This window comes from Myotis lucifugus, unplaced genomic scaffold, assembly GCF_000147115.1.
Source record: "Myotis lucifugus unplaced genomic scaffold, Myoluc2.0 scaffold_73, whole genome shotgun sequence".
NCBI lineage: Eukaryota > Metazoa > Chordata > Mammalia > Chiroptera > Vespertilionidae > Myotis > Myotis lucifugus.
The window spans coordinates 3407134-3433209 of NW_005871121.1; the positions used below are offsets into that span (position 1 = coordinate 3407134).

At 35.4% G+C, this 26076-nt stretch overlaps 1 protein-coding gene across 1 annotated transcript in view; it reads left to right on the forward strand.

Moving 5' to 3' along the window:
* Window positions 1-25409, forward strand: part of WASL (Wiskott-Aldrich syndrome like) — a 44037-nt gene extending 18628 nt beyond the window's left edge. The window contains exons 6-10 of the mRNA XM_023755335.1: window positions 1082-1124; window positions 2475-2628; window positions 9590-10110; window positions 18164-18272; window positions 22834-25409. Coding sequence (XP_023611103.1) covers window positions 1082-1124; window positions 2475-2628; window positions 9590-10110; window positions 18164-18272; window positions 22834-22895 — 889 coding nt within the window. The 3' untranslated portion in view covers window positions 22896-25409. The remainder of the gene's footprint in view (window positions 1-1081; window positions 1125-2474; window positions 2629-9589; window positions 10111-18163; window positions 18273-22833) is intronic.
* Window positions 25410-26076: the final 667 nt, after the last annotated feature.

Below are 26076 nucleotides of genomic sequence, written 5' to 3' on the forward strand. Positions count from 1 at the left end.
CCCTTACATTTACCACTTGCATACCTTTTAGTTACAGATTTTGCTGGAGTTTTCTGTTTGTTTGTTTGTTTGTTTGTTTGTTTTTTAAGCTGACTTTCTGTGAATCTTATAGTTTATTTTACTTTTTCATTCATTAGAAAAGAAATTAGGTAAAGTTTCTTTAATTGTTGGACATAAAGATGATTTCTCACTTTTCGCTATAAAAAATGGTATTTGGCAATTCCTTAGAGGCATTGTCCTAATCTATTTGCGGTGCAATAACAGAATACCATAGACTGGGTGGCTTATAAACAACAGAAATTTATTTCTTACAGTTTTGGAGACTGGAAAGTTCAAGATAAGGCACAGGCAACATTTGGTGTCTGGTGACATCCCACTTCCTGGTTCATAGATAGCGGTTTTCTTGTTGTGTCCTCACATGTTAGGAAAGGGTGAAGGAGCTCTCTGGGGCCTCTTTTTTAAGGGCAGTAATCCCATTCATGGCTTAATCACTTCCTAAAATTCTTGCTTCTAGATACTATCACATTGGGGATTGGGTTTTAACATCTTTGAATTTTCAGGAGGCACAAATAGTCTGTAGCAGGCATTATTTTATTAGCTCATTACAAAATTCCTTTCCTCTCATGTATATAAATAAAAACCTAAGTAACCGGTCGCTCTGACATGCACTGACCACCAGGGGACAAATGCTCAACGCACAGGATCAGGCTCCCTCCTGTCTGGATCAGGCCTGCGGGGATTGGGCCGAAACCGGATATTCGACATCCTCCAAGGGGTCCTGGATTGCAAGAGGATGCAGGCCAGGCCTCTAGTATATATATAATGCTTGTATTAATATTCTAGTTTGACCATTAAGGAAATGAATGCTCAGAAAGATTGTGCAAAAATGTTAAGACTCATTTAGTAGCAGAGCCTGGGCTAGAATCCTCTTCTCCTGCCTACTTATGTAGTTTTTCCCTGAATATCGTTATATCTATGAGAACTGTTAGTTAAGGCCAATAATTCAATGGGTAGATTGGATTTCATATATATCTTGGTGTTAATGCCCTTTGTGTATTTTTTCCCCTATCTTCTACTTTAGGCACATTGGACATGTTGGTTGGGATCCAAATACTGGCTTTGATGTAAGTGTCTTTTCAAGCCATAAACATTACTCTAACTATGTGGGAATATTATGCCCTATATTTGGATTTTTGTTTTTATTTATTTTTGTGAATTTTAGTGTTTATTTGAATGTGCTGTGTTTATGTACACATCACTAGATTTGAAATCATAGTATTGTTCTGTAATTCATGGCTAAGTCTCTAAAGAGAAAATTTTTGTATACCTTGACTTTATTTTACTGTATAAGTAAAATCCTTGTGTTTTGAAAGCAAAAAGAAGAAAATTATTTCTGCTCAGTAATTATTTCAGGGAAATAAATATATGCCAAATTATTGGAAAGTACTGTAATCAAATTCTGAATATTCAGTTGTTGAATGATATAGGTCTTTTCATTCTATTATTTTTGGCAATTTCATCATTCATTAATTTATAGCACTGTGAGCAAGATAGGTAAAACTTCAGGCAAAAAAAAAAGGTGTTTAATATTTTAACTCTACTTTGGTTATCTAAGTAATAGGTATTTCACATTTGACAGTCAGGATTTGTAAAAATTAATTTGAAAAATATTTCTGATTGAGGTTAAAAATCCTTTTGGTTGTTTTGTTAAAGCTACAATGTTAACTCCATAAGTGTTGAGTGCCTTTTTGTGTTGGACACTGTACAGGGTGCTTGGGATTCTCAAATTTGCAAGTTGATTTGTATTTTTTTGTGGTTATAACTAAATCTTATTTAGGATAATGTTGTATAGGTGAGCATTAAATATGTCTGAATCATGAATGAGAAAATATAAAGATATAGTCTGTCTCTGGCCTCAGAAATTTTATAGTCTAGTGTGGAAACAGATATGTAAACAGGTATTCAGTCATAATTATTGTGGAAACACAATGCTAGTTCCACTGAAACTAGTATGATGCTAATTTATCTATAATACAAAACTATTAATTTAAAAAATCTAACTGACATTCCCTGTTTTTGAAGGCAAGGAACAAAAAAGAGATGGAGATAAAATATAAAATCAATTCTTTTAAAAATATATATATATTTATTGATTTCAAAAAGGAAGGCAGAGAGAGAAAGAAATAGAAACATCATTGATCTGCTGCCTCCTCCACGCCCTCTACTGGAGATGGAGCCTGTGACCTCCTGGTTCATAGGTCAGTGCTCAACCACTGAGCCACACCAGACAGGCTAAAATCAATTCTTTTTGTATTTTTTTTTAATAAGAAAGTTTATTTAGCATATAAACAATATAACCATATTAAAAGTTTATGAACTTAAAATAATTTCATAAATAGTACAGATGAGAATTAAATATTATGCTTGTTTTTAAAAATTGGGATAGATTTTATTAGTTATTTTATCTGTTATAGCTGAATAATTTGGATCCAGAATTGAAGAATCTTTTTGATATGTGTGGAATCTCAGAGGCACAACTTAAAGACAGAGAAACATCAAAAGTCATATATGACTTTATTGAAAAAACAGGAGGTGTTGAAGCTGTTAAAAATGAACTACGAAGGCAAGGTAACTTTTATTTCTATTTAGGTATCCTGGTCTATTTGTTCTTTTGAATCTTTAGGTTAATTTCTTGAAAGACAACTACACACATTAATGTGAACCTTCCTTAAGCAAATATTTGAGTTTATTCATAACTAGTTTGGCCCAGTGTACTATGTTTTACATTATTTTGGTATAACAAAAAAATTTGACAAAGTTTTGCTTATTATAAAGATGTCTTATATTAAATTATGAAAATTCATACAGAATCTTCTGGCTATTCTATTTTAGAATAAAAATGTATGATTATCTAATATTTTACTTAACTTAGAAGCCGTTAAAGTTGTTTTTATTACAATACAGAACTATTAATTTAAATACAATCACTACCTAATCAATAAATTGTAGGAAATTCAGGATATAAATAACAAAAATATTTGTATTTTTAAATACAAACTTTTTTCTTAAAAGGTATAAAATTTGTCTTTTGATACCTGAATGCACAAATAATTTGCAACCTTTTAAGATCAAAGCACCTTGTATTTTAGTTGTATCTTAATAATTATCACAATAAAATGCAAAGACAGTAACTCTAAATTTTCCAGTATGGCAATCATTTCTTTACTACCTTATTTATTTGGTGCCGCTTTTCTTCTTTGTTTTTGCATACTCATAATAAAGTTTAGCAAAGTGAAAGCTCTAGTTAATCAAACTATTCTTCTGAAGAATTTACCTGTCATTTTAACTTAGGTGTTTGACTTACCTGAATTTTTAACCAGTGATGTTCATTTAATCTTTCATTCGTTCATTCATTCATTCATATATTCAGTAAATATTATACCACCACTATTCTCAGGATACTAAAATATAAAGATATAGTCTGTCTCTGGCCTCAGAAATTTTATAGTCTAGTGTGGAAACAGATATGTAAACAGGTATTCAGTCAAAATGACTATTGTGGAAACACAATGCTAGTTTCACTGAAACTAGTATGCTAATTTATCTTACATTGTTAAATAATTACATTTCCAGTTTCTCTAGAGTTTTAATAAAACATTGTGAGCCACTGTACCATTGTTATAAATGCTCCCAGAGTAAGTCAGGGTTACTATCAGTGTACAGATGATGGGAAGTCTTGAGGACCCTTGTGTGTTCCTTGACTCTTTTTATTCACTGTTACCACAGACCCTCACCTTATACCACCAAATGGTTCTCAGGGTCTCTGAGCTCTCTGAATTTATAAGTATAAAGTATTGTTTACATTTATTAGACCACCCGTACTACAACCCTTTCACCTGAATTCCTGTAACTAAGAATTTACTATATTAACTTGATTGGGTTTGTTTGTGTTTTTAAACTTTATTACTGCTTGTAATTTTAGCTGATTTTAAAACATTAAAAGTAAGCAAGGCTTTCCGTCAATTAAATGACCTAAAACAAACAAAAAAAGACACAGGTATTAAAAAAAAACAAACTGTTGGGAACAGAGTTATTTATTATCATACTCAAGAACCTAATTTCTAGTGTAGAACCTTTTTGACACCAAAAAATGGTTTTTATAGAAGATAAATTTTTTTTAAAGGAAGAATAAATTGATATTTATTTTTATTAAGGAGATATTTTCTAAGCTGAGCAAATAATGATTTTAGAAGTATGAAAAAATTAGGGAAAAGTTTATGAGTTTTTCTGTAAAAATCTATTGAATCAAATGTCTTAAAACTTAATTTTGTAAAATTATTTAATCAGGATTATAAAAATAATAGACTTGTGATTTCCAGTGTATCATTCTTTGTGTTTATGTGCAATTGTCTGAAATCCATTAACTCGTAATAATCTTCTCTGTAGGTCCACCACAATGGAGTGGTATGTATGTGGGATGTTATTTGATCGAGTGCACTAAATTATGCATGCTGTGGTGTGTTTATTTTCAGAGAAGCTAGAGTTCATTTACCTTGCCATCAAATCTAACATCCAGTGAGGTCTTTTGCCCTCTACTCAAACTAATGTTTTGGGCATATAGATGTTTAAAGTAAAAAGAAAATTTATTTCTATATGAGTCAGAGCTCATATTTTGTCCACAATTTAGATAACTTTATTGAAATTCTGTGGATTTTTTTTTTAATCCTGTTCCCACAGCACCACTGTTGTTTTTATTACTTACTAGAGGTCTGATGCACAAGATTCATGCAAGGGGCTCAGCCCTCGCGGTCCCAGCTTCGTCCAGAAGGTTGTCCGGACTGTCATTCTGCTGTTCGGTCTAATTAGCAAATTAGCTCTTTATTATATAGGATTATACTTACTTTTAGTCATTGCTTTTTATACTTGGCATTATTTAATATCCTATGTAAAGCATACTTACATTTTTACATTTGTGGCAAGGAGGGAGGACTAAACATAAACTCACACTTAGTTCTGTAATTGCCTACTCAGAGTTGCCAGTATTCTCATACGTTTTAATTTGTGGTTAATAACATTTTTCTGAGTGCATGAGAGCAGTTCTTTAATGTTTTCCTGAGTTCTATAATACTGCATTTAAGTATGATAAATATCTAGAGAATTATCTACTAATTACTCTTAATATGAATATTTTTCTGAAACTGTGGGGAGCCGGCACGGCCATGTCCTTTCATTGGTCCGAGGCTTGAACTTGGCCAAAACACTGTAGCCGCGCCCCACAGAAACAGTATATTGACTTTCCTTAATAATGTACCATCAAGATAAGGTTTTTTTCTGTAAATATTAAAATTTTTTTCCTTCTAACTAAGCTTTGATAATAATAGTTTTCATTTGATCTAAGAAATTTGTCATTCTCAGTCTAATGTTTGTGATGACTCTTAGAGTTTTAGAAATTTGTAGGCCATCAGACTTTCTCATAGTGTTGTTGTGTGGTATCTGCTTAGCAGACATTTTTGTGCATATAAACCTAACTAACATTGGGCCAAGAATCAAATGTGAATTTAATTACTTAACTCACATTTATACCTTGGGATGTGGCATGTTGTTTTCCTCACAAAAATATAGACATTCCCATTATTTTCAAGTTAATAAAAATGCTGACCTTGTGCTATACCCAAAACTGGATGCAGCTGACCTTTTTTCACTATAAATTAAGGCTTCTTCCCTGAGCAATGATTTAGTGTCTATTTGAATGGGTATTAGCTGGATCTCAAATTATTATAATAAATGTACTTACTACAAGTTCTCTCTACTGAAGAAATTTACCATTTTACATATAAAAGATTATGGATGGAAATTCCTCAGTGAAACTATGAGAAATGGTTGACTAATACCTTGTATGGTAGAATAGAGTGGGTCCTTTTCTTCTTGATTAATAAACAACTAAAACATAAAAGTGCCAGTCTAGACAAATATCATTAGTATCCTATCTAATAATAGACAAACATGGTAATTGGCTGTACCTTTGCCATGACTCCCATTGGCTAATCAGCGAGATATGCAAATTAACCCAACCAAGATGGCGGCTGGCAGCCACGCAGCTGAAGCAAGCAGGAGGCTTGCTTGCTCCAGTGATGGAGGAAGCCAAGGTTCCCTGCCTGCGCGGCCTGGCTCTGAGCTCCGAAAGCAACAAAGTTTCAATTATAGAAGCTAAACAAACCCCAGATACCTGCTTTCAGCAGACCGTGGCCTCAGAGCTGGAGTGAGCAGGAGCCCGGCTCTCAGCTCTAGTGACAGCAACAAAGTTTCAATTATAGAAGGTAAATAAATCCCAGAATAAAAAAAAGAAGAAAAGGAGAGGCTGGTAGCTTCAGTCGCTGGCCAGCCTGAAAACGGCCCTCAGTCCCTCACTCAGACTGGCCAGGCACCCCAGTGGGGACCCCCACCCTAAAGGGGGTGTGGCCAGCCTGAAAACAGCCATCAGCCCCTCACCCAGGCTGGCCAGGCACCCCAGCGGGACCCCCACCCGTGCATCAGGCCTCTATCCTATATAGTAAAAGGGTAATAGGCAAACTGACCCTAACAGCAGAACGACTGGGAATGACTGGTCACTATGACACACACTGACCACCAGGGGGCAGACGCTCAATGCAGGAGCTCCCCTCTGGTGGTCAGTGAGCTCCCACATGGAGGAGCTCTGCTCAGCCACAAGCCAGGCTAATGGCTGCCAGTACAGCAGTGGTGGTGGGAGCCTCTCCTGCCTCCTCAGCAGCGCTAAGGATGTCTGACTGCAGCTTAGGTCTGCTCCCCGCTGGCAAGTGGACATCCCCTGAGGGCTGCCGGGCTGCCAGAGGGATGTCTGATTGCCATCCTGGCCCAATCCCCCGGGGAGCAGGCCTAAGCCAGCAAGTGGTCACCCCCGAGGGGTCCCAGACTGCGAAAGGGCACAGGCCGGGCTGAGGTACCCCCTACCCCCGAGTGCACAAATGTTTGTGCACCGGGCCTCTAGTTTGAAATAAAAATCTTAAATTGGTTAAAATGAAATCTTTGTATCTGCTTGAAGGATTATATATATTGGCTTATTCAGGGAGTATACATAATACATACATACCATGTATCCTCTTGGTTTCGCCCTTTTATACAAAATATGTTAGGTCTCCTTGCTTTGGATCTGGTCAGAAAATTGAGCATATCTTAGCTCTGCAGCCCTTATGCCTTGAGTGCAAATCATAGGAGCCTACATCTGTGTTGGCCTACATCTAAGTAGGATAACACTCCTATTTTCAGCTGTATATTATTTTTAGTTATAAAAGTTTGTATGCCAGGTGACAATACCCTTGTGTATATTGGCCTTTCTGCATATTTCATCGAATATTTATGATTATATTTGATAGCATATTTTTAATACCTTGTTTCCCATGAATGTTCCAAATTAATGTTCCAAATGGAAGATGCCATTTCATTTCCTTTGAAGTGAGTCTTTTTTCTCTTTGGTACCTTTGCATTATTGTTATCTGTAATTAAAGTAGGTAATTGTATTCTTGTAAATCAAGCATGTCAAACTCAAAGGCTAACACGAGCCAAATAAACAAGATTTAAGTTTATGTGAGCCGCAAAAAAAACAAAAGTTGCAATTTTCATAGACACATAAGTTTATTTCGATAGAGACATGCTGAATACAAAGGGCTTAAATAAATGAGTAATCATTAAGATAAAATAATAGAACATTTTAATAAAAATTAATATTTTTCTTGAACATTAACAGACACTGAATAACTGCACAAATTTAAATAAGCATAACACAAATAAACCTATTTTTCTTGTTCTCCAAAAGCGAAATATTTCCTGTTGTACACACCAAACAAGTCAGTACGAGACTAATGACATGGCAATTGGCTGCTAAAATATTCGCTGCTGGTATTAGTGGAGAGAAATGGTGCGCCTGCACGTAAGGCACGTAAGGGAAATGAATGCAACACGATTATAGTAATCAGTCATTAGCGAACGTTGTAGTTCGTTATTAATAATTATGTATAACAGGATATTGTAAAAATTAAGTTACAAATTGTTATCAAAACGTTTCTTACATACCATTATATTGGCTGGGCTGCAAGTTTGACATGCTTGGTGTAAATTATAGAAGTATCCAGCAATTATATATTAAAATTTGTGTCAATAAATATAAATAGCTATTATGAATTCTAGGATTTCTCTACTCCTAAAAATAGTTAATTTTTGTATTAACTTTTAAAAGTGAGTGGAGAAAAAATGTTCGTTATTATATAAATATGTGTATACTGTTGGTAAAATCATATCTCTAGAAATGTCATAAATTTATACTTTGAATTGATTTATCTATTATATTTTATATTTTCACTTCATATAATAAGAGTAAAAATATTGCCGAAACCGGTTTGGCTCAGTGGATAGAGCGTCGGCCTGCGGACCAAAAGGTCCCGGGTTCGATTCCGGTCAAGGGCATGTACCTGGGTTGCGGGCACATCCCCAGTAGGAGATGTGCAGGAGGCAGCTGATCGATGTTTCTCTCTCATCGATGTTTCTAACTCTCTATCTCTCTCCCTTCCTCTCTGTAAAAAATCAATAAAATATATTTAAAAAAAAATAAGAGTAAAAATATTACTACCAGAATAATGTTAATATTTTATTAATAGCTTTTATTTTGTATCATGTAGAAATTTTCAAGTTAATTTGTTAATAGTTCTTGTCTCCTGAATAAGTAATTGAACATTTCAGCTGAGCAGCCAACCTCCGTAAGGCCATCACTAGAATCACTGACCATCTTTTAGAAAATACAGGACATTATATATGTTTTATATTATTATAGTATATTGGATTATTCATTATTTTATATTATATACAATCTATTTATGTATTGTTATGTAGTCTTTATATGGGGTGTCCCAAAGAAATGTATGCACACACAGTGTTTATTAAAATACATTTTGCTTTCAAAATTGAGCTATCAGCTATTAACAGGGTATATACATTTTTGGGTGACCCAAAATAGAAAATATAGGACATAAGTGCAATTGTAAGTTAGATAGCAAAGGTTTACATTTTAAAAGAAAAAGCATTATATTTGGGTTCAGCTCAGATTACTCTGAATGAATTCTAATGTTAGGCTACATTAACTATATAATTCTGGATGTGAATTGATTTTATAAAACAACTAAATATATACTTGATTCTTTAAAGAGAGAAAGTATCCATTAATTTTTATTAAAATGTAAAATAATACTATTGACAAATATTTAATTCTGTTGTTTATTTTGTTACTATATTTTAAAAAATGTTTATTGCCTTTCAGAAGTGGTACTGGTTCCTAAAAACTACATTTTACTGTTTTAGCTAATATTTTTTTAAGAAACAACAGGAAGGTGATCTTTAAGTTGCATATTCCTAAATAGAATTGTAAGATATCATCTGTGGTCAGATATCTTTATAAAATAAAAAACAAAGATGAGTGCTTTTTTTGTCTTACATAATTTTTTAAATATATGTTAAAATAAGTGACTTTCTCACTGATGTTTATGGGGGCAAAACATGATTTCTTTTTTTGTTTTTATTTCAGCACCACCACCTCCTCCACCATCAAGGGGAGGGCCTCCTCCACCTCCCCCCCCTCCACATAGCTCAGGCCCTCCTCCCCCTCCTGCCAGAGGAAGAGGCGCTCCTCCTCCACCACCTTCAAGAGCTCCCACAGCTGCACCTCCACCACCACCTCCTTCCAGGCCAGGTGTAGGAGTCCCTCCACCGCCGCCAAATAGGATGTATCCTCCGCCACCTCCAGCCCTTCCCTCCTCAGCACCTTCAGGGCCTCCACCACCTCCTCCACCTCTGTCTGTGGCAGGGTCAGCAGCACCACCCCCACCGCCTCCACCGCCGCCACCACCCGGGCCACCACCTCCCCCTGGCCTCCCTTCTGATGGTGACCATCAAATTCCAAATCCTTCAGGAAACAAAGCAGCTCTTTTAGATCAAATTAGAGAGGGTGCTCAGCTAAAAAAAGTGGAACAGAACAGTCGACCGGTGTCTTGCTCTGGGAGGGATGCACTTTTAGACCAGATCCGACAGGGTATTCAACTGAAATCTGTAAGTAATCTGTTCTTTTCATATTAGACTATCATTATGGATTTTTAAAGTAATTTGTAAGGCATCCTTGAAAAGTATTTTTTAATTTTTTTCTCTTGGTATTCATTTTTTAAACTATGAATTTCTGATATTTTTATATACCATAAAATGCATAAATTATACCTATACTTCTGTAACTGGTACTTCTATATCTAAATATCACCCCAGAAAGTTCTCTCATGTCTCTTCCCAGTTAGTCTTCCTCCTCAAATGAATCACTGATTTGGTGTCTGTGACCAATGATGAGTTTTTCCTATTCTAGAACTTCATATAAATGGAAATTTACAGTATGTTTACAGTTCATTTTTTTAGACTTTACTTTTAAATAAAAGGTACTTTAGAGAAAAATCTTTACTAAAGTATGGAGAAGTAAAATAGCCCTACTTCAAATCAATTTTGATTTACCTAGGTAAATTCAAATCACTAACTTTGTGAAAACAAAAGCATACTAAAGTTTCTGTATCTATAAATTTAGTTGAATATTGAATCATACTCCACAGAAAATTGAAAGAGTTCTAATAGACTTTTCTGACATGATAGCAGATAATTTTGAATTCTCTGAATTGAATGAGGTGATCATTTTATTTTCTAGAGCAGAGATTTGGCAAACTTTTTCCTTTAAAGGACCAGATAGTAAATATTTTAGGCTTGTAGGCCATATGGCAGGGGTGGGCAAACTTTTTGATTCGAGGGCCACAATGGGTTCTTAAACTGGACCAGAGGGCCGGAACAAAAGCATGGATAGAGTGTTTGTGTGAACTAATATAAATTCAAAGTAAACATCATTACATAAAAGGGTACGGTCTTATTTTTTTTTTTTTTAGTTTTATTCATTTTAAACGGGCTGTATCCGGCCCGCGGGCCGTAGTTTGCCCACGGCTGCTATATGGTCTCTGTCACGACTACTCAGCTCTGCTATTGAACCACAAAAGAGGCAGCCAGACACGTATACTACAAAACAGCCACCAACAGTACATAAATGAGAAGGCATGATTGTGTTCTGTAAAACTCATGGACACTGAAAGTTGCTTTCATATCATTTCAAATGTCACAAATACTCTTGATTTTCTTTCAACCATTTAAAAATGTAAATGTTGTTCTTAGCTTTAAAATTATACAAAAACAGAAGACAGGCTAGATTTGGCTCATGGACAATAGCTTGCTGACCTCTGCCTATATTCGGAACTTCCTTCTGGGTCTATACGTGTAATCTCTCAGGGCTGGTAATTGATGTAGAATTTTCTATGCAGTAAGTGGCGATGAAAGAAGGAGATTTTAACTGAAGATTATTTTGGAATGTAGAAAATTATGGTAACTTTCTCAAAAGAGAATGATGTATAGGGAACATACTGATTGAATGAAACATTAGCATATCACAGCTTTAAGAAACTTCTGATTTCTAAAATATATCTGGGTCTTCTGTTGCTAATACTTATATCAGCTTGTGAGGAACCATCTCTGCTCCCTCTTCCCATTTAGTTCAGACTAAAGGTTCCTCAGGAGCAATTTAAGAACTTTGAATAGTTGTTAGTGGGGAGAATTAGTGTCAAAATGACCACAGCCCAGGTGAATAGCAGGTTTTATGTAATAGGGTCCTTTCTGATTTTACCTTGTAACCTATGCTAGTTCCTGTGTCATTCTCACTCCCATCTCCTACTCCTAACCTTCTATTTCCTCTCATCTTTACAACCAGCTTTTGTTTTTTTCACTCATTTAGTGAAAGTAAGGTGTTGATTTTTATGTACAATTGTGTCCTCTTCTTAATTAACAGCTGGTGAGTTATATTTCCTAATTTCTTCCCCCATCTACTTTTTCCATCACCACCACCAAAAAAACCCCACAACCCTATAAATTGTTCTCTAAATTTCTTTTTAGAAAGACATGTTTTTTTTCTAAATATAGAATAGTAGGCTATTTTTATACTAAATGATCACTTTCCTTTTGATTGTATTTGGAGCATTTTCTGTTTTAAAAAAATTTTATTGATTGATTTTTAGAGACAGAGAGGAAGGGAGCAAGAGATGGAGGGAGCAAAAGAAACATTGATTTGTTATCCCACCTATTTATGCATTCATTGGTTGCTTCTTGTATGTGCCCTGACCAGAGATCAAACCCACAACCTTTATGTACTGAAACGATGCTCTAACCAACTGGAGCTACCTAGGCAAGGCAGGAGTATTTTGTGAAGTGCATAATCAGTGAATTATTGGCATGTTATACATGTGATTTGAGTCCATAATTTTACTTCATTTAAAAAAAATAACCAATCTGTGGTTGAGATTTCTCTGGCTATGTTTCTTTAAATATTCTATATAAATCATCAATTTGGTATGTGAATATGATTAATATAAAACCACAGATTTAATTAAAATGTTGGCAGGAAGTGTATAGGTATTTATTTACATACATTTTGAATTCTGTGTTCATAGTACCTCAGAGAGCATCATGTCCAAGAAAGTGCTTTAAAAACAGTGTTTATGACAGTGCTGTGCTCCTGTACTCTTCTCTGCTTTGTGTTATCAAATTGCCCAAAGGAAGTCAGAATGATTCTCCTTGCTACTGTTATGCTTCTTGTAGCACCTTGTTCTGCAATTCAGAGTTCTGAAACTATTTGTTATTTTTTTCATTTGTTTTCCTTCTATACCAGAAATACTTAATATACAGTCTCTGAAAACCTAAATACTAATGAATGTGTCTGTATCTTGTGGGGAACTAATTTGAATATTTTTTCTTTATTTTTTCCCCATTACCATTTATCCCCCTACACTCTGCCACCTCTACCCACCCCCTCGCCTTGCAATCACCACAGTATTGTTCGTGTCCATAAGGTCTTTCTCTTTTTTTCCCTTTGTTTTGTTTAATCCCTCCCCCTCCCTGCAGAGCTGTCAGCCTGATCTCTGTTTATGAGATTGCCTCGATTTTGCTTGTTAGTTCAGTTTGTTCATTAGATTCTACATGCGATTGAAGTCATATGGTACTTGTCTTTCTCTGGCTTATTTCACTTAGCATAAAGTTGTCCAAGTCCACCCATGCTATTGTAATGGGTAAAATTTTCTCTTTTTTTGGCCAAGTAATATTCCATTACGTAAATGTACCAGAGCTGTTACCCAGTCATCTCTTGATGGACACTTAGGCAGCTTCCAGATCTTGGCTGTTGTAGATAACAATGCAGTGAATATTGGGGTGCATATATTCTTTCAAATTAGTGTTTCGGGTTTCTTCGGATAACTTTCCAGAAGTGGAATCACTGGGTTATAAGCAGGTCCATTTTTAATTTTTGAGGTAACTCCATACTGCTTTCCATAGTGGCTGCACCAGTCCCAACAACAGTGCACAGGGATTCAACATATCCTCACTGGTACTTGTTTGTTCATTTATTGAAAGCCATTCTGACTGATATGAGATATCTCATTGTGATTTTAATTTGCATTTCTCTGATGATTAGTGACATTGCGCATCTTTTCATATGTCTATTGGCCATTTGTATGTCCTCTTTGGAGAAGTGTCTATTCAGGACTTTGCCCATTTTTAATTGGATTGCTTGTTATGTTGAGTTTTATAAGTTATTTATAAGATCTACTAGAGGCCTGATGCACAAAGATTCGTGCACGAATAGGCCTTCCTTCCCCTGGCTGCCGGCACTGCCTTTGCTCCGGCCCAGAGCCGCCTTCTGCCTACACGCACTGCCCAGATGCCTGGAGTGACTGGGGTGGGGCGGAATGCATGTGTCATCGCCATCTTTGTTGCGTCAATTTGCATATTATCTCCTTATTGGCTGTGGGCACCAATCTTTGTTGCAAAGTGATGGTCAATTTGCATATTGTCTTTATTAGATAGGATAAGATCTATCAGGAAATATGTTCTCCCATTCAGTGGGTTGTCTCTTCATTTTGTTGGTTTCCTTTGCTTTGCACAAACTTTTTAGTTTGATATAGTCCCATTTGTTAATTTTTCCTTTTGTTTCCCATGTTCAAGGAGTTGTATCAGAAAAAATATTGCTACAAGAAATGTCTGAGATTTTTACTATGTTTTCTTCTAGGATTTTTACAGTTTTTAGTCTAACATTTTAAGTCTTTAATCCATTTTGAGTTTATTCTTGTGTGTTATAAGAAGGTGGTATAGTTTCTTTTTTTTTTTTTTGCACATATCTGTCCAATTTCCCCAACACCACTTACTGAATAAACATCTTTAAGCCACTGTATATGTTTTTGCCTCCTTTGTCAAATATTGACAGTAAAGGAGTGGGTTTATTTCAGTGCTCTCTATTCTGTTCCATTGATCTATATGTCTGTTTTTATGCCAGTACCATGCAGTTTTGATTGCTATGGCATTGTAGTATAGTTTGATAATAGGTAGTGTGATTCCTCCAACTTTGTTCTTCTTTATCGATAGCTATTGCTAGTCAGGTCTTTTGTGGTTTCATATAAATTTTTGAAATATTTCTTCTAGTTTTGTTGAACATGTCATTGGTATCTTGATAGGAATTGTGTTGAATCTATAGATTGCTTTGGGTAGTATGGACATTTTAATGATGTTAATTCTTCTTATCCATGAACATTGTATATCCTTCCATTTATTTGTATCTTCTTCAGTTCTTAATTCAGTGTCTTATAATTTTTCGAGTACAGGTCTTTTACATCCTTGATTAAAATTATTCCTAGGTATTTTATTTTTTCTGAAGCAATTGTGAATGGAATTGTTATTTTAGTTTCCCTTTCTGATAGTTCATTATTGGTGTATAAAAGTGCAACTGACTTACTTATTTTGTATCCTGCTAGTTTACTGAATTCATTTATCAGTTCTAGTAGGTTTTTGGTGGATATCTTTAGGGTTATCTGTATACAGTATCATGTCATTGGCAAATAGTAAGTTTTACTTCTTCCTTTTTTATTTGGATGCCTTTTATTTCTTCTTGTCTGATTGCTGTGGGTAAGACTTCCAGTACTATCTATATATATAAAAGCCTAAGTGACCAGAACGACTGGTTGACTAGTAGCTATGATGCGCACTGACCACCAGGGAAGATGCTCAATGCAGGAGCTGCCCCCTAGTGGTCAGTGTGCTCCAACGGTCAGCCAACCTCCCCCTGTCCCTCCCCCCCAGCCGGCAAACCTCCCATGGTCCCTCCCCCTTGCTGGCCTGGCCCTAGCCAGCAGCCAGCAGGCCCCAAGGCCCCGGCTGGCCCAACCCCAATCGGGACTGGGCGAGGTGGCTCCAATAGGCCCTGATCGCTGGCCAGGTCTAGGGACCCCATCCATGCAATAATTTTGTGCACCACGCCTCTAGTGTTGAATAAGAGTGGTGAAAGCATACATTCCCTGTCTTGTTCCTGATTTCAAGGGGAAACTTGTAGTTTTTGCCCATTTTGTATGATGTTGGCTGTGACTTGGTTATATATGGCCTTTATTACATTGAGGTACGTTTCCTCTATTCCCACTTTGCTGAGAGTTTTTATCATAAATAGATGCTAGATTTTATCAAATTTTTTTTCTATATCTATTAATATGATTATGTAGTTTTTATCCTTCATTTTGTTTATGTTGTGTATCACGTTTATTGATTTTTGAATATTGTACCAACCTTGCATCCCCAAAATAAATCCCACTTGATCATGATATAGGGTCTTTTTAATATATTGCTGGGTTTGGTTACTAATATTTGTTGAGGATTAGCTTCTGTGTTTATTAGGGATATTGGCTTATAATTTTCTTCTTTTGCAGTGTCTTTATCTGGTTTTCGAATTAGGATAATGCTGGCCTTGTAAAATGAGCTTGGGAATCTTCCCTTCTCTTAAATATTTGGAATAGTTTTAGAAGGCTAAGTGTTAGTTCTTCTCTGAATATTTGATAAAATTCGCCTGTGAAGCCATCCAGGATGTTCAGAGTTTTTGTTTATTGCGAGTTTTTTTTTTTATATTACTGCTTTGATTTCACTAGTTGTAATCTGTGTATACAGATTCTCTGATTCTTCCTGATTTAGTTTTGAAGATTATATGTTTCTAAGAATTCATCATATTTTCCAGATTGTCCAATTTGTTGGCATATAGTTGTTCATAATATTTTATTACAGTCCTTTGTGTTTCTTTGGTGTCAGTTGTTACCTCTCTTAATTTCTGATTTCTGGTTTCATATCATTATGATCAGAGAAGATGCTTGACATGTTTTCAGTCTTCTTTTTTTGTCTTCTTATATCAATTAAATTCATTTGATCTAGTGTGTTATTTAAGACCAGCATCTTCTTATTTATTGTCTTTCTGGAAGACCTATCCATTGATACCAATTAATGTTAAAATCCCCTAATATGACTGTATTACTGTCAATCTCTCCCTTAATAGCCATCAAGATTTGCTTTATATATTTAGGTGCTCCTTTGTTGGGTACAAAATGTTTACAAGGTTTATATCTTGTTGGATTGCTCCCTTTATCATTATGTAGTGTCCTTCTTTGTCTCTTAAAGTCTATTTTATTAGATAGAAGTATTGCTATCCCAGCTTTTATGTCTTTCCACTTTTAACTATGTTCCTCTGTTTATTTGTTTCTCCTCCCCCACCCCCCCTTTAATAATTTTTGTAATACTGATTTGGTGGTGGTAACTCCTTTGGCTTTTTCTTGTCTGGAAAGCTCTTTATTTCTCCTTCAATTTTAAATGATAGCCTTGCTGGGTAAAGTAGCCTAGGTTGTATTTACTTGCTTTTCATTACTTTGAATATTTCATGCCAATCTCTTCTGGCTGGAAATATTTCTGTTGAGAAATCAGCTGACAGTCTTAAGGGAGGGTTCCATGTAGGTAACTAACTGCCTTTATCTTGCAACTTTTAAGATTCTTTGTCTTTAACCTTTGCCATTTTAATTATGATCTGTCTTGATGTGGGCCTTTTTTGAGTCCATCTTGTTCAGGACTCTGTACTTCCTGGACTATGTGACCAGGTTAGATAAGTTTTCTGTCATTATTTCTTCAAATAGGTTCTCATTTTCTTGCTCTCTTTTCCTTCTGGTACCCGTATTATGTTGTTACACTTCATGCTGTCCCAAGGTCCCTTAAACTTTCCTCATTTTTCTAAATTCTTTTTTTCTATTTGCTGCTCAGATTGGGTCTTTTTTTGACCTTGTTGTCCAATTTGCTGATTCGATCCTCTGCTTCATCCCACCTGCTGTTTATTCCTTCCAATGTATTCTTTATTTCACATATTGCATTCTTAATTTCTGACTGCTTCCTTTTTTATGGTTTCTGTGTCGTTTTTCATACTTTTGAGCATCCTTATAATTATTGCTTTGAACTGTGTATCTGATAAATTGCTTGCCTCCACTTCATTTAGCTCTTCTGGAGTATTCTCTTATTCTTTCATTTGGAGCTTGTGTTTTTTTCTTCCCACTTTGGCTGCGTTTTTGTATTTGTTTCTATGTATTAGGTAGCTCTGCTATGCCTCCCAGTCTTGGTAGGATGGCCTTATTTAGTAGGTGTCTTGTGGGACCCAGCAGCACAGTCTCCCTGATCCCCTGAGGTGATTGATTGCTCTAGAAATGTCCCTTGTGCATTTTATATGCCCCCCCCATTGTAATTGAGACTTAATTGCTGTTGGCTTGTTCATGAACTCAATCCTCACACTGACTGACTGTGAGGCTCAACCACCAACACAGCATGCAAGCTGCTGTATAGTTTATAAAATGATGTTCCATTTTAGCTTCTTCAGCTACAACTTTGTGTATTGGAATAAACGGAAATAACCCAGCTGCAAGGGCAAGTGTTTTTCAAGAAAGAACTTGATTGTTACTCTAAAATTGGAATTACATTGAATGGCTTATACATTAAGAAGGAGCAGAAATATGTCTTCAATAATTTTTTTAAGGTAGTAGCTTATTTCTTTTTAATTGAGTTAATCCTGTCCTGGGCTTGGTTTGTATTTTTATTTGTTTTTCTTTTAAAATAAGAACTGATTCTAAGAAAGTAAAACTTTTTAGAGACAAAATGTTTGCAAAGGATTTATTACTGAATTTTGCTAACTTTCTTTTCCAAGGTATCTGATGGCCAAGAGTCTACACCACCAACACCTGCACCCACTTCAGGAATTGTGGGGGCCTTAATGGAAGTGATGCAGAAAAGGAGCAAAGCCATTCATTCTTCAGGTACATTTGCATGTGTACATGTATATTTAATAAATTTGAATGCTTTAGTTCTATTTTTTGTTTGTTTGTTTTATGACTCAGTCTTTGCTAGATTTTCCCTGCTATTGAATAACTTATTGTTATGGATTCCAGGGAGTATTTTAAAAGTTGTCCATCACTGCAACTAGTCTCTCTAAAGCTTAATGGATGTCAGAACACCACAGCCATAACTATAACTTGGAAGAACTACTTTGGAAAAATGGCAATTTTGCTTCCTATACTGGGTAATTCTGACAGAATGCGTGGTAAATAACCTCTAAACAGTCTTGAGATTCCTGGATCTCATTCTTAACATTCCTGTGACATAAAGAATTTAGGAAGTTTTCCTGATTTGTGAGAGTTTAGACTAAGAAATTAGATAATTTCACTGTTCCTGGAGTTTGCTAAAGAATCCTAGTGTGTGTTTTTCTTTTCCTTTTTTGTCATTTCCTTAATAGGTTTATATGAATAAACTACTACCAGTCCTGAGCTTATTAATATTAATATTAATAAATATTGTAAATAAATATTGCTTTTAAAAAGAGCAAGCATATGGGTTTTGCTAATATAGGAGTTGAGGTTTAGCTTCCCCAGCATGATCAGATCTTTGTGCTTATCAAATCTATATTAACTCTCAATGGACCTCAATTTTCTTGTTCCATGGAGAGAATTCATAAATCCTATGACTGATGTGAAGATTAATTAAAATAAGATCCTTGAGCAACATTTGTTTTCCTTAAATTGGCATAATATTTCCATAATGTGTTACAAAGATAGGCTAATTCAGTCCACAAATATTTATTGTGGAATAATTATAAAATAAAAAAACAACAAAGATTCATGTTTTCATTCTAGTGAGAGAAAGACAATAAATAAAATAGAAAAAAACATAGCATGTTAAATTATGGTGTATATATACATATATATGTATAAACTATGGAGAAGAGGGAGATACAGCGAGTTATATGCTATGGGAGGCAGTTTATTTTGCAATAGGGTGATGAGGCCTAGCTGAGGTGACAATTGAGAAAATACTAGAAGGAGTTCAGGGAGTGAACCATGTAGAAAACTGGCAAAGTGTGCTCAGGTGTCAGCCAGTACAAAGTCCCTGCAGTTGAGAAACAACAAAGGAGTCAGTATGACTAGAGCAAGGGTGGGAGAGGAAGAACACTGAGGAATGAAATGAAGTAGTAGGGGGCCAGTAGTAAGGCTTTGGAGGCCATGAATGTGATGGATGGTTCTTAACAGAGGAGTGGCAGTGATCCAAGGAAAAGACGGTAGAGGTTTTAATCAGGTTACTAGCATTAGTGAGAAGTAGTTGGACCTTGCTCATATTTAGAATGTGAAGATCACTGGTTTTGCTGATGGATTGAAAGTGAGGTTTGAAAAAAATCCCAAATTTTGACCTGAAAACTGAAAGGGTGAAATTTTCATTAACAGAGTGAGCAAAGATTTAGTGGAAGCAGCAGATTTGACAGGAAAGATTAGGAGTTTGGTTTTATACATATTAAATTTGAGATACTTATTTAAAAAGCAACTGTTGATATCAGTAGGCTTTTGGTTATCTGGGATTCAGGGGAGAGGTCTGGACTGTTAGTACAAATTTGCATGTCATTAAGATATACAAGGTATTTAAAGTTATGGAATTGGATGAGATCAGCAAAGAAGTGGAAGTAAATAGAGACGGTCTCTAAGGTCTGGGGCTGGAGAATGTGGTATATTAGAAGCCAGATGAAGAAATTTTTGGCCCTGGCTAGTGTGGCTCAGTTGGTTGGAGTGTCGTCTTGTGGCAGGTTGATTCCCATTTGAATGCTTATAGGAGGCAACTGGTCAATGTTTCTCTCTTTCTCCCTCTCCCTCTCTATTAAAAGAGAGAGAGAGAGAGAGAGAGAGAGAGAGAGAGAGAGAGAGAGAGAGAGAGAGAGAGAGAAATGGTTTTGAAGGAGGATAGGCTAATCATTTGCGTCAAATGTGTCTGATAGGTCAATAAATTAGGAATAGGGAGTGAAGCTCTACCTCTGGCAGCGGTAGGTCGTTGGTGACCTGGAAGGAGCAGGGTCTGTGGATTCAAGAAAGAATAGGAAGGTAGAAAGGGAGACTGGGTTTTGGAACTGGCTGCTCTGTTTCTTTTATGGCTTAGTGTGGATGAGATTCCTGCCTGTCATGGCAATCAGTAGCTTAGCAGTATAGTATGCTGATTGCAATTTTACAGCCTTTCCTTTAAAGATAATTATTAAAAAGATAATGTTTTTCTAGACTTGTTTCTCTGAATGTTTATGTAGAAAACCTTCACCTGCTAATTCACGTGCTAATCAGCAGATGACCAAATTTTTCTCCTGAAAACATGACTTTCTGACCCATTTGGTTCTAAAAAGTAGCTGAACTGTTCTTTCAAGACATAGCAGTTGATAGTGACATTACTATAAAAAGTATGATTACTGAAATTGATATTTGTTAGAATATTTTCTCACTCTCTTCTTTACTACCTGGTTGGGTGTTAGATAATAACTACCATAATTTGAACATCTGTAGTAAGTCTCAGTTTATCCACTTATGTATTCACACCACTAAGGTCACTTAAGGGTTTTGCTAAAAATTACCCTATAGTAAGTTTCTGTAAAGATATAAGTAACCATTATATAATAGCTATGTTGATGTGATGAATATATAGCATGGTTTTTACTTATTTTGGGGACCATCTCTTTTAACTGTTATTTAGCTGTGGTAGTACCTGATGATAGAATTGTTAGCTACTTTTTCCACACCATGCAAGCTGATAAATGCCTATATTCATCACCCTGTAAATGCACTTGATGCCTTCCTCCAGCTGAATTCTGTGAAGCATGCCTAGCAAAAGCTTTGGGGAGCAAATTTTTTCTCTTTTTAGTTATGTAAACAGAGAGATTAACTAACATAAAGTTAATTGAACTCCTTTCCAAATAAATTCTGTAACAATTTAGAGCTGAGTCTCAATTACTTAATTATTGTTATTATTTTTGTATTCTTATTGTTGTAAAAGTGAAAACTTAGTTTGGGGCACAGGAAAGATATCTTTGCTCTTATTTGGCTTTTGTTAATTTCCAAGTTCTAATTCTAGAGCTCAAGTACTTTGTAGAAGCCTTCAAACTGTCTGTTTTACAGGCAAAAAGGTTATTCTGTTTTCTGTACCCGTAGCTCACATATGTCACATATTCAGTTTCTATTGGCGCTTTACTAAATCATTATCAAATACAGTTGCTCAGCCACTATTCTCACAAACTTGCCCTTTGTGGGTTTTATGAGGTATATAGTTTTTAAAAGGTCAGTAATTATGGGAAGTGGGTACATAATATAAAAGATTGTTCATAGAATTTGATGACATCTTAATATTTATTCATTCACTCAACATGCATTTACTGAGCAGCTTCGTGAAACATTATTCTGATGCTAAGAATTCAGTGATAAAAAGACAGGCAAGACCCTGTTTTAGAGCTTATATTCTAGTGTGAAGACAGGTCTGTAAACAAAATATAAGAATTTCAGGTAGTGATGCATATTATGAAGAAAATCAAGAGAGAGGGGGTTACTGATTGTGGTGGAGGGTTATACTTTCCATAGGGTGGTCTGGGTAGCCTCTCTGAAGAAGTGGTTTTTGAGTAAATCTACATGATGAGAAGACTCAGCCACACAGAGGAATAGTGACTGCAGAAGCTCTAAAACAAGAATAAATTTGTCATGTTTAAGGGACAGAAAGAAGGCCATGCGTCTAGCAACAGTGAATTGCAGGAGACGGCATATGAAAAAAGTTTGGGGGAGGGAAGAGACAATAACTGGGCAAATCATGTAGGGTCTTGTAGAGTGAGGTAACATCAGATTTTATTCAAATAACAGTAGTCAGCCACTTACATCAATAAAATTGTATTTTTAAAACTTAGAATTTAAATATCACTCCATTTGCTTTAAGGCAAATGGACTATAGAGTTGTAATATCCAAGCAAGATGTGATGGTGGTGTGGGAGCAATAGTGGAAGTGGAAGAAAGGAGCAGCCTTGATGGATTGGATGGGGGTGGGGGTGAAAACAGGAATCAATAATAACTTCTAGGTTTGGGGCCTAAACAGCGGAGAGACTGGTAATCATCAGGGTACAGACTAAGGTGGTGGGGGAAAAGCAGGTTGGAGAAGGAGATAAAACTTTAGAACTTTTGAGTTTGAGAATCCATGTAGAGAATACCAGGCAGCAGTTGGATTTGCGCGATGCGAATCTAAAATTCAGAGAGGCCCAACCTAAATGTGACTTTACACGTAAAGAAACACACAGGTTGAAATTTGTAACATAAATACTAAGGGACCAGAACCCGTCTTCTGACTCCAGTTCTCATCTCTTACTCATCACTACACTCTTTAGATGCATTTTATTAGATTCATTTTTAACTATCTTAGTAACTAGATTCTTCGGGTATCAAATGGTTTGTGTTTCAGAAGTTGAATAATTGGAGAAATCACCCAAGAATTATGTAATATTTTATTTATACATAGGTTTTAATTGTCTCGATTTTCTTTTAGATGAGGATGAAGATGAAGATGAAGAAGAAGATTTTGAAGACGATGATGAGTGGGAAGATTGATCTATATATTATATATATATTTTTAAGGTGAAATACTAAACACTACTTTCTGTCTATGGATTCTGTAAAATTACCATGTAAATGTTCTACCAATTTGCTGTATATTTTTGTTGCCTTTTTTGCTTTTTTTTTATTAATCTGTGCAATACCTCATTTAATCTGTAAAGGTTTGTCATAATCCTCTACAAAGCTACTCCCTGTTCTTGTGTGCAAGTTTACACCAGGATGCTCACTTAATTTGTGAATATTTTTCATTCCATCAACAAGGGAGTTTAAATATTATATGTGAGACTGACAAAAACCTTAATGTAATTTAGTTATAATGCCAGAAGGAAAACACTATTTTCATACCCTACTTTTTCTGTACCTAAATTTTCTTATTAAAATCTAGTATAGCACTACATTTTTTTAAGTGATGCAAACCTTAGTTTATTTAGCCCCTTTATTTTGAACACAATGCTATATGAATGTTGAAGCTGATACATTGCACAGTTTTCTAGACATCACTACACTGATGCAGTTTCTCAAATTTTAGCAATATGCTCTACGTAAAATCACCACAGAAATGCTAGTTAGGGAAAACAGTAACACACCTCTGACAGCAATATTGCCTGTTATGTAAAGCAGCGGCATTTGGAGGCTGGTATCATTAGGGGCCCTTACATATCTGTACTTGATTTGGCTCTTTTGGCAAAAATTTTAAAAATAATTTTGGTATTATTCTGAAATAAATGTTATTTAAATTATTGGAGTTTGGGGAATCTTGTGAATAATTTTCATATGAACTGAAGTCAACTACATTATGGTTACTTTACTATTTGGTTATGTATAGTATAAAAATTAGAACATTATAAAAATTATATGAGGTTAATAACTTTTATTTTGCAGTTTATATCGATTAAGGTATTCAAAAATAGCAGCCATAAGAATCTAATCTACTGTTGAACCCATTATGCTTTTTTTTTTAATTTTTATAATTTCTCAAGGTTTTTTATCAAATGTCAGGTGAAGGGTTACATTTTTCTTATAAGATTGCTTTTCCCAATGTCAAATTTCTTGAAAAAAACATAACTCAATGACAGATTTTTAAAAAAAATAAAATAAAAATTTGCAACCTGTACATTTGTTATGCACAGAAAAATGACATGTTAAAATTAGGGTTTCCTTGCCTCTCTACAATACACTAATTGCCTAAAGGTGGTTTTCATATTTGTAACACTAATTATAATACCTTCCTACTTTAAATTTTAGATAGAAAAATTATCTGATTTAAATAAGACATTTTTTTTCTCACATTGAGTCATGCAGAATGTAGTTCCAAATGTATTTCATTACTGTAATCACAGTATCCAACTAAAAATTAAGCTCTCTAGAATTATACCGACCCAAATCTAGTATTGGCATGATCTTGACAGGCTGGACCTGCAAGATGTGGCTTGAATTTTAACCAGTTATCACAGAACTTCTAGTGATCATGCATCTAGTTATCATAAGAAATAATTTAAAAGGTTTTGTTGCTAAAAGCAGTTAAGTGGTACAGTAAAACAGTTAAGTTATTCAAAGAATGTTACCTTCCTTGCAAGAGTAATTTAAGCACATGGGAAAGATTCTAGACTTTTTGTTCTTGCAGAAACAGTGCCCTCTGCTGCTGGAAACCTTTTTCTGCTTACTATAATTTCTATTGTGGCTTGAGCTCAGTTGAACCTGGTGTAGATGAGGCTAGACAACTACTAACCAATAAAATTAGGAATTTGTGCAAATGGTAAATAGAACATACTACTTATTTTAAGTAATATCAAACATTTTCCATTTTTTTCTTTTCAACATTTTAAAAAACACTTTAAATATTCTAGAAATGTCTTTAAGGTAATGCCAATTTAAGATCTCTCTAACTTTTGGCCAAGGAATTCAGGGTTTTCCGCTAACTGGTATAATAACTATCAGGAGCTGCTCTGAGCAGAGGCTATGAATTCTTTGAGTTGTGAACACAATTTTAAACACTTAAGATGGGTAAAAAATTTGCCAAAGGTATTTGAGTTTATTCTTCCTTATTAAAGAAAAGGACTTGTTGTTGTTGTTGCACAAAGTCTAAGTTACTATTGGTTGAAACACTGCAGCTGTGGAGTTCAGTCCGGGCATGAGGACTGAATCTGCGTTAGATGTAAAGGTTGCATGTTTCAGTCCTCCACCACCTTGCACTGTGGGCAGCACTGTACCTGTGCCTTGTCTGGAAGCCTCCTATATATACTCCAGCTAAGTGATTGTCTGACAGCCTTCGCATTTAACAAACCAGCATGAGGCTTTTTAAATCTAAATGCTACGTGATATAGACAATTTCAGCTAGCCACTTATTGTATGTATGAGATTCAAAATGACTTTCAATCATTCATTTCCATTTATCAACTGAAATTTTGTTTAGTATGTGAATTTCTTTTTGAAATGTATAGTGAATAGGATGTTGCACTGGTGGCAATTCATCATGGAACATAATAAAATTAATTTGACCCAAAAATATAAAATAGTGTGTTTTCATTTATTGTTAAGAGACTAAAAGTGAAGGTGGCGGGGGGGAGGTGGGGGGGTGGGGTGTGAAACGATATAGTAAAGGGCACACAGCAGTGAACGATAATGGTTGAAGTTTTCAGCAGACCGCATGCCCTGAGAGCTAGTGTGCCATTAAGTAAACATGGAAAGAAAGGAATGTTACAGCCTGTTCTGCTGGGAGAAGTGGCAGCTGCTCAGCTCCTGGGTGGCCGCTGCTGTGACATACAGAGCGTTCATGTCACTAGTCGCACTGAAAGAAACCTTCACGCAGCAACAGTGTTGCGGTTCTAAACTAGAATATTGGAGTTTACTGGTAGTTTCAGTAAAAGCCCGATACAGCAGTTCATGTGGAATTTAAGTAGCTCCTAATGGATGGTATTAAAGATGGTGCGTGCTTTAAACAGGAAGCTCAGTTTTTGATAAATAGAATTTTTTGTTCTACTGACCCTGGCACGAGTGGGTGTCTTAAGATTAAACTAAGTTATGGAATCCAGTGTGTAGGATGCTACTGAATGCCTTCTAAGACCTTTCACCAAATTTAACAAACATGTCAAGAATAATATGTTCTATTAAAAAGTTGTTTGTGTCGTACAAATGTGAACACTTAAGAATGTATTAACCAAACTTTACCAAAAAG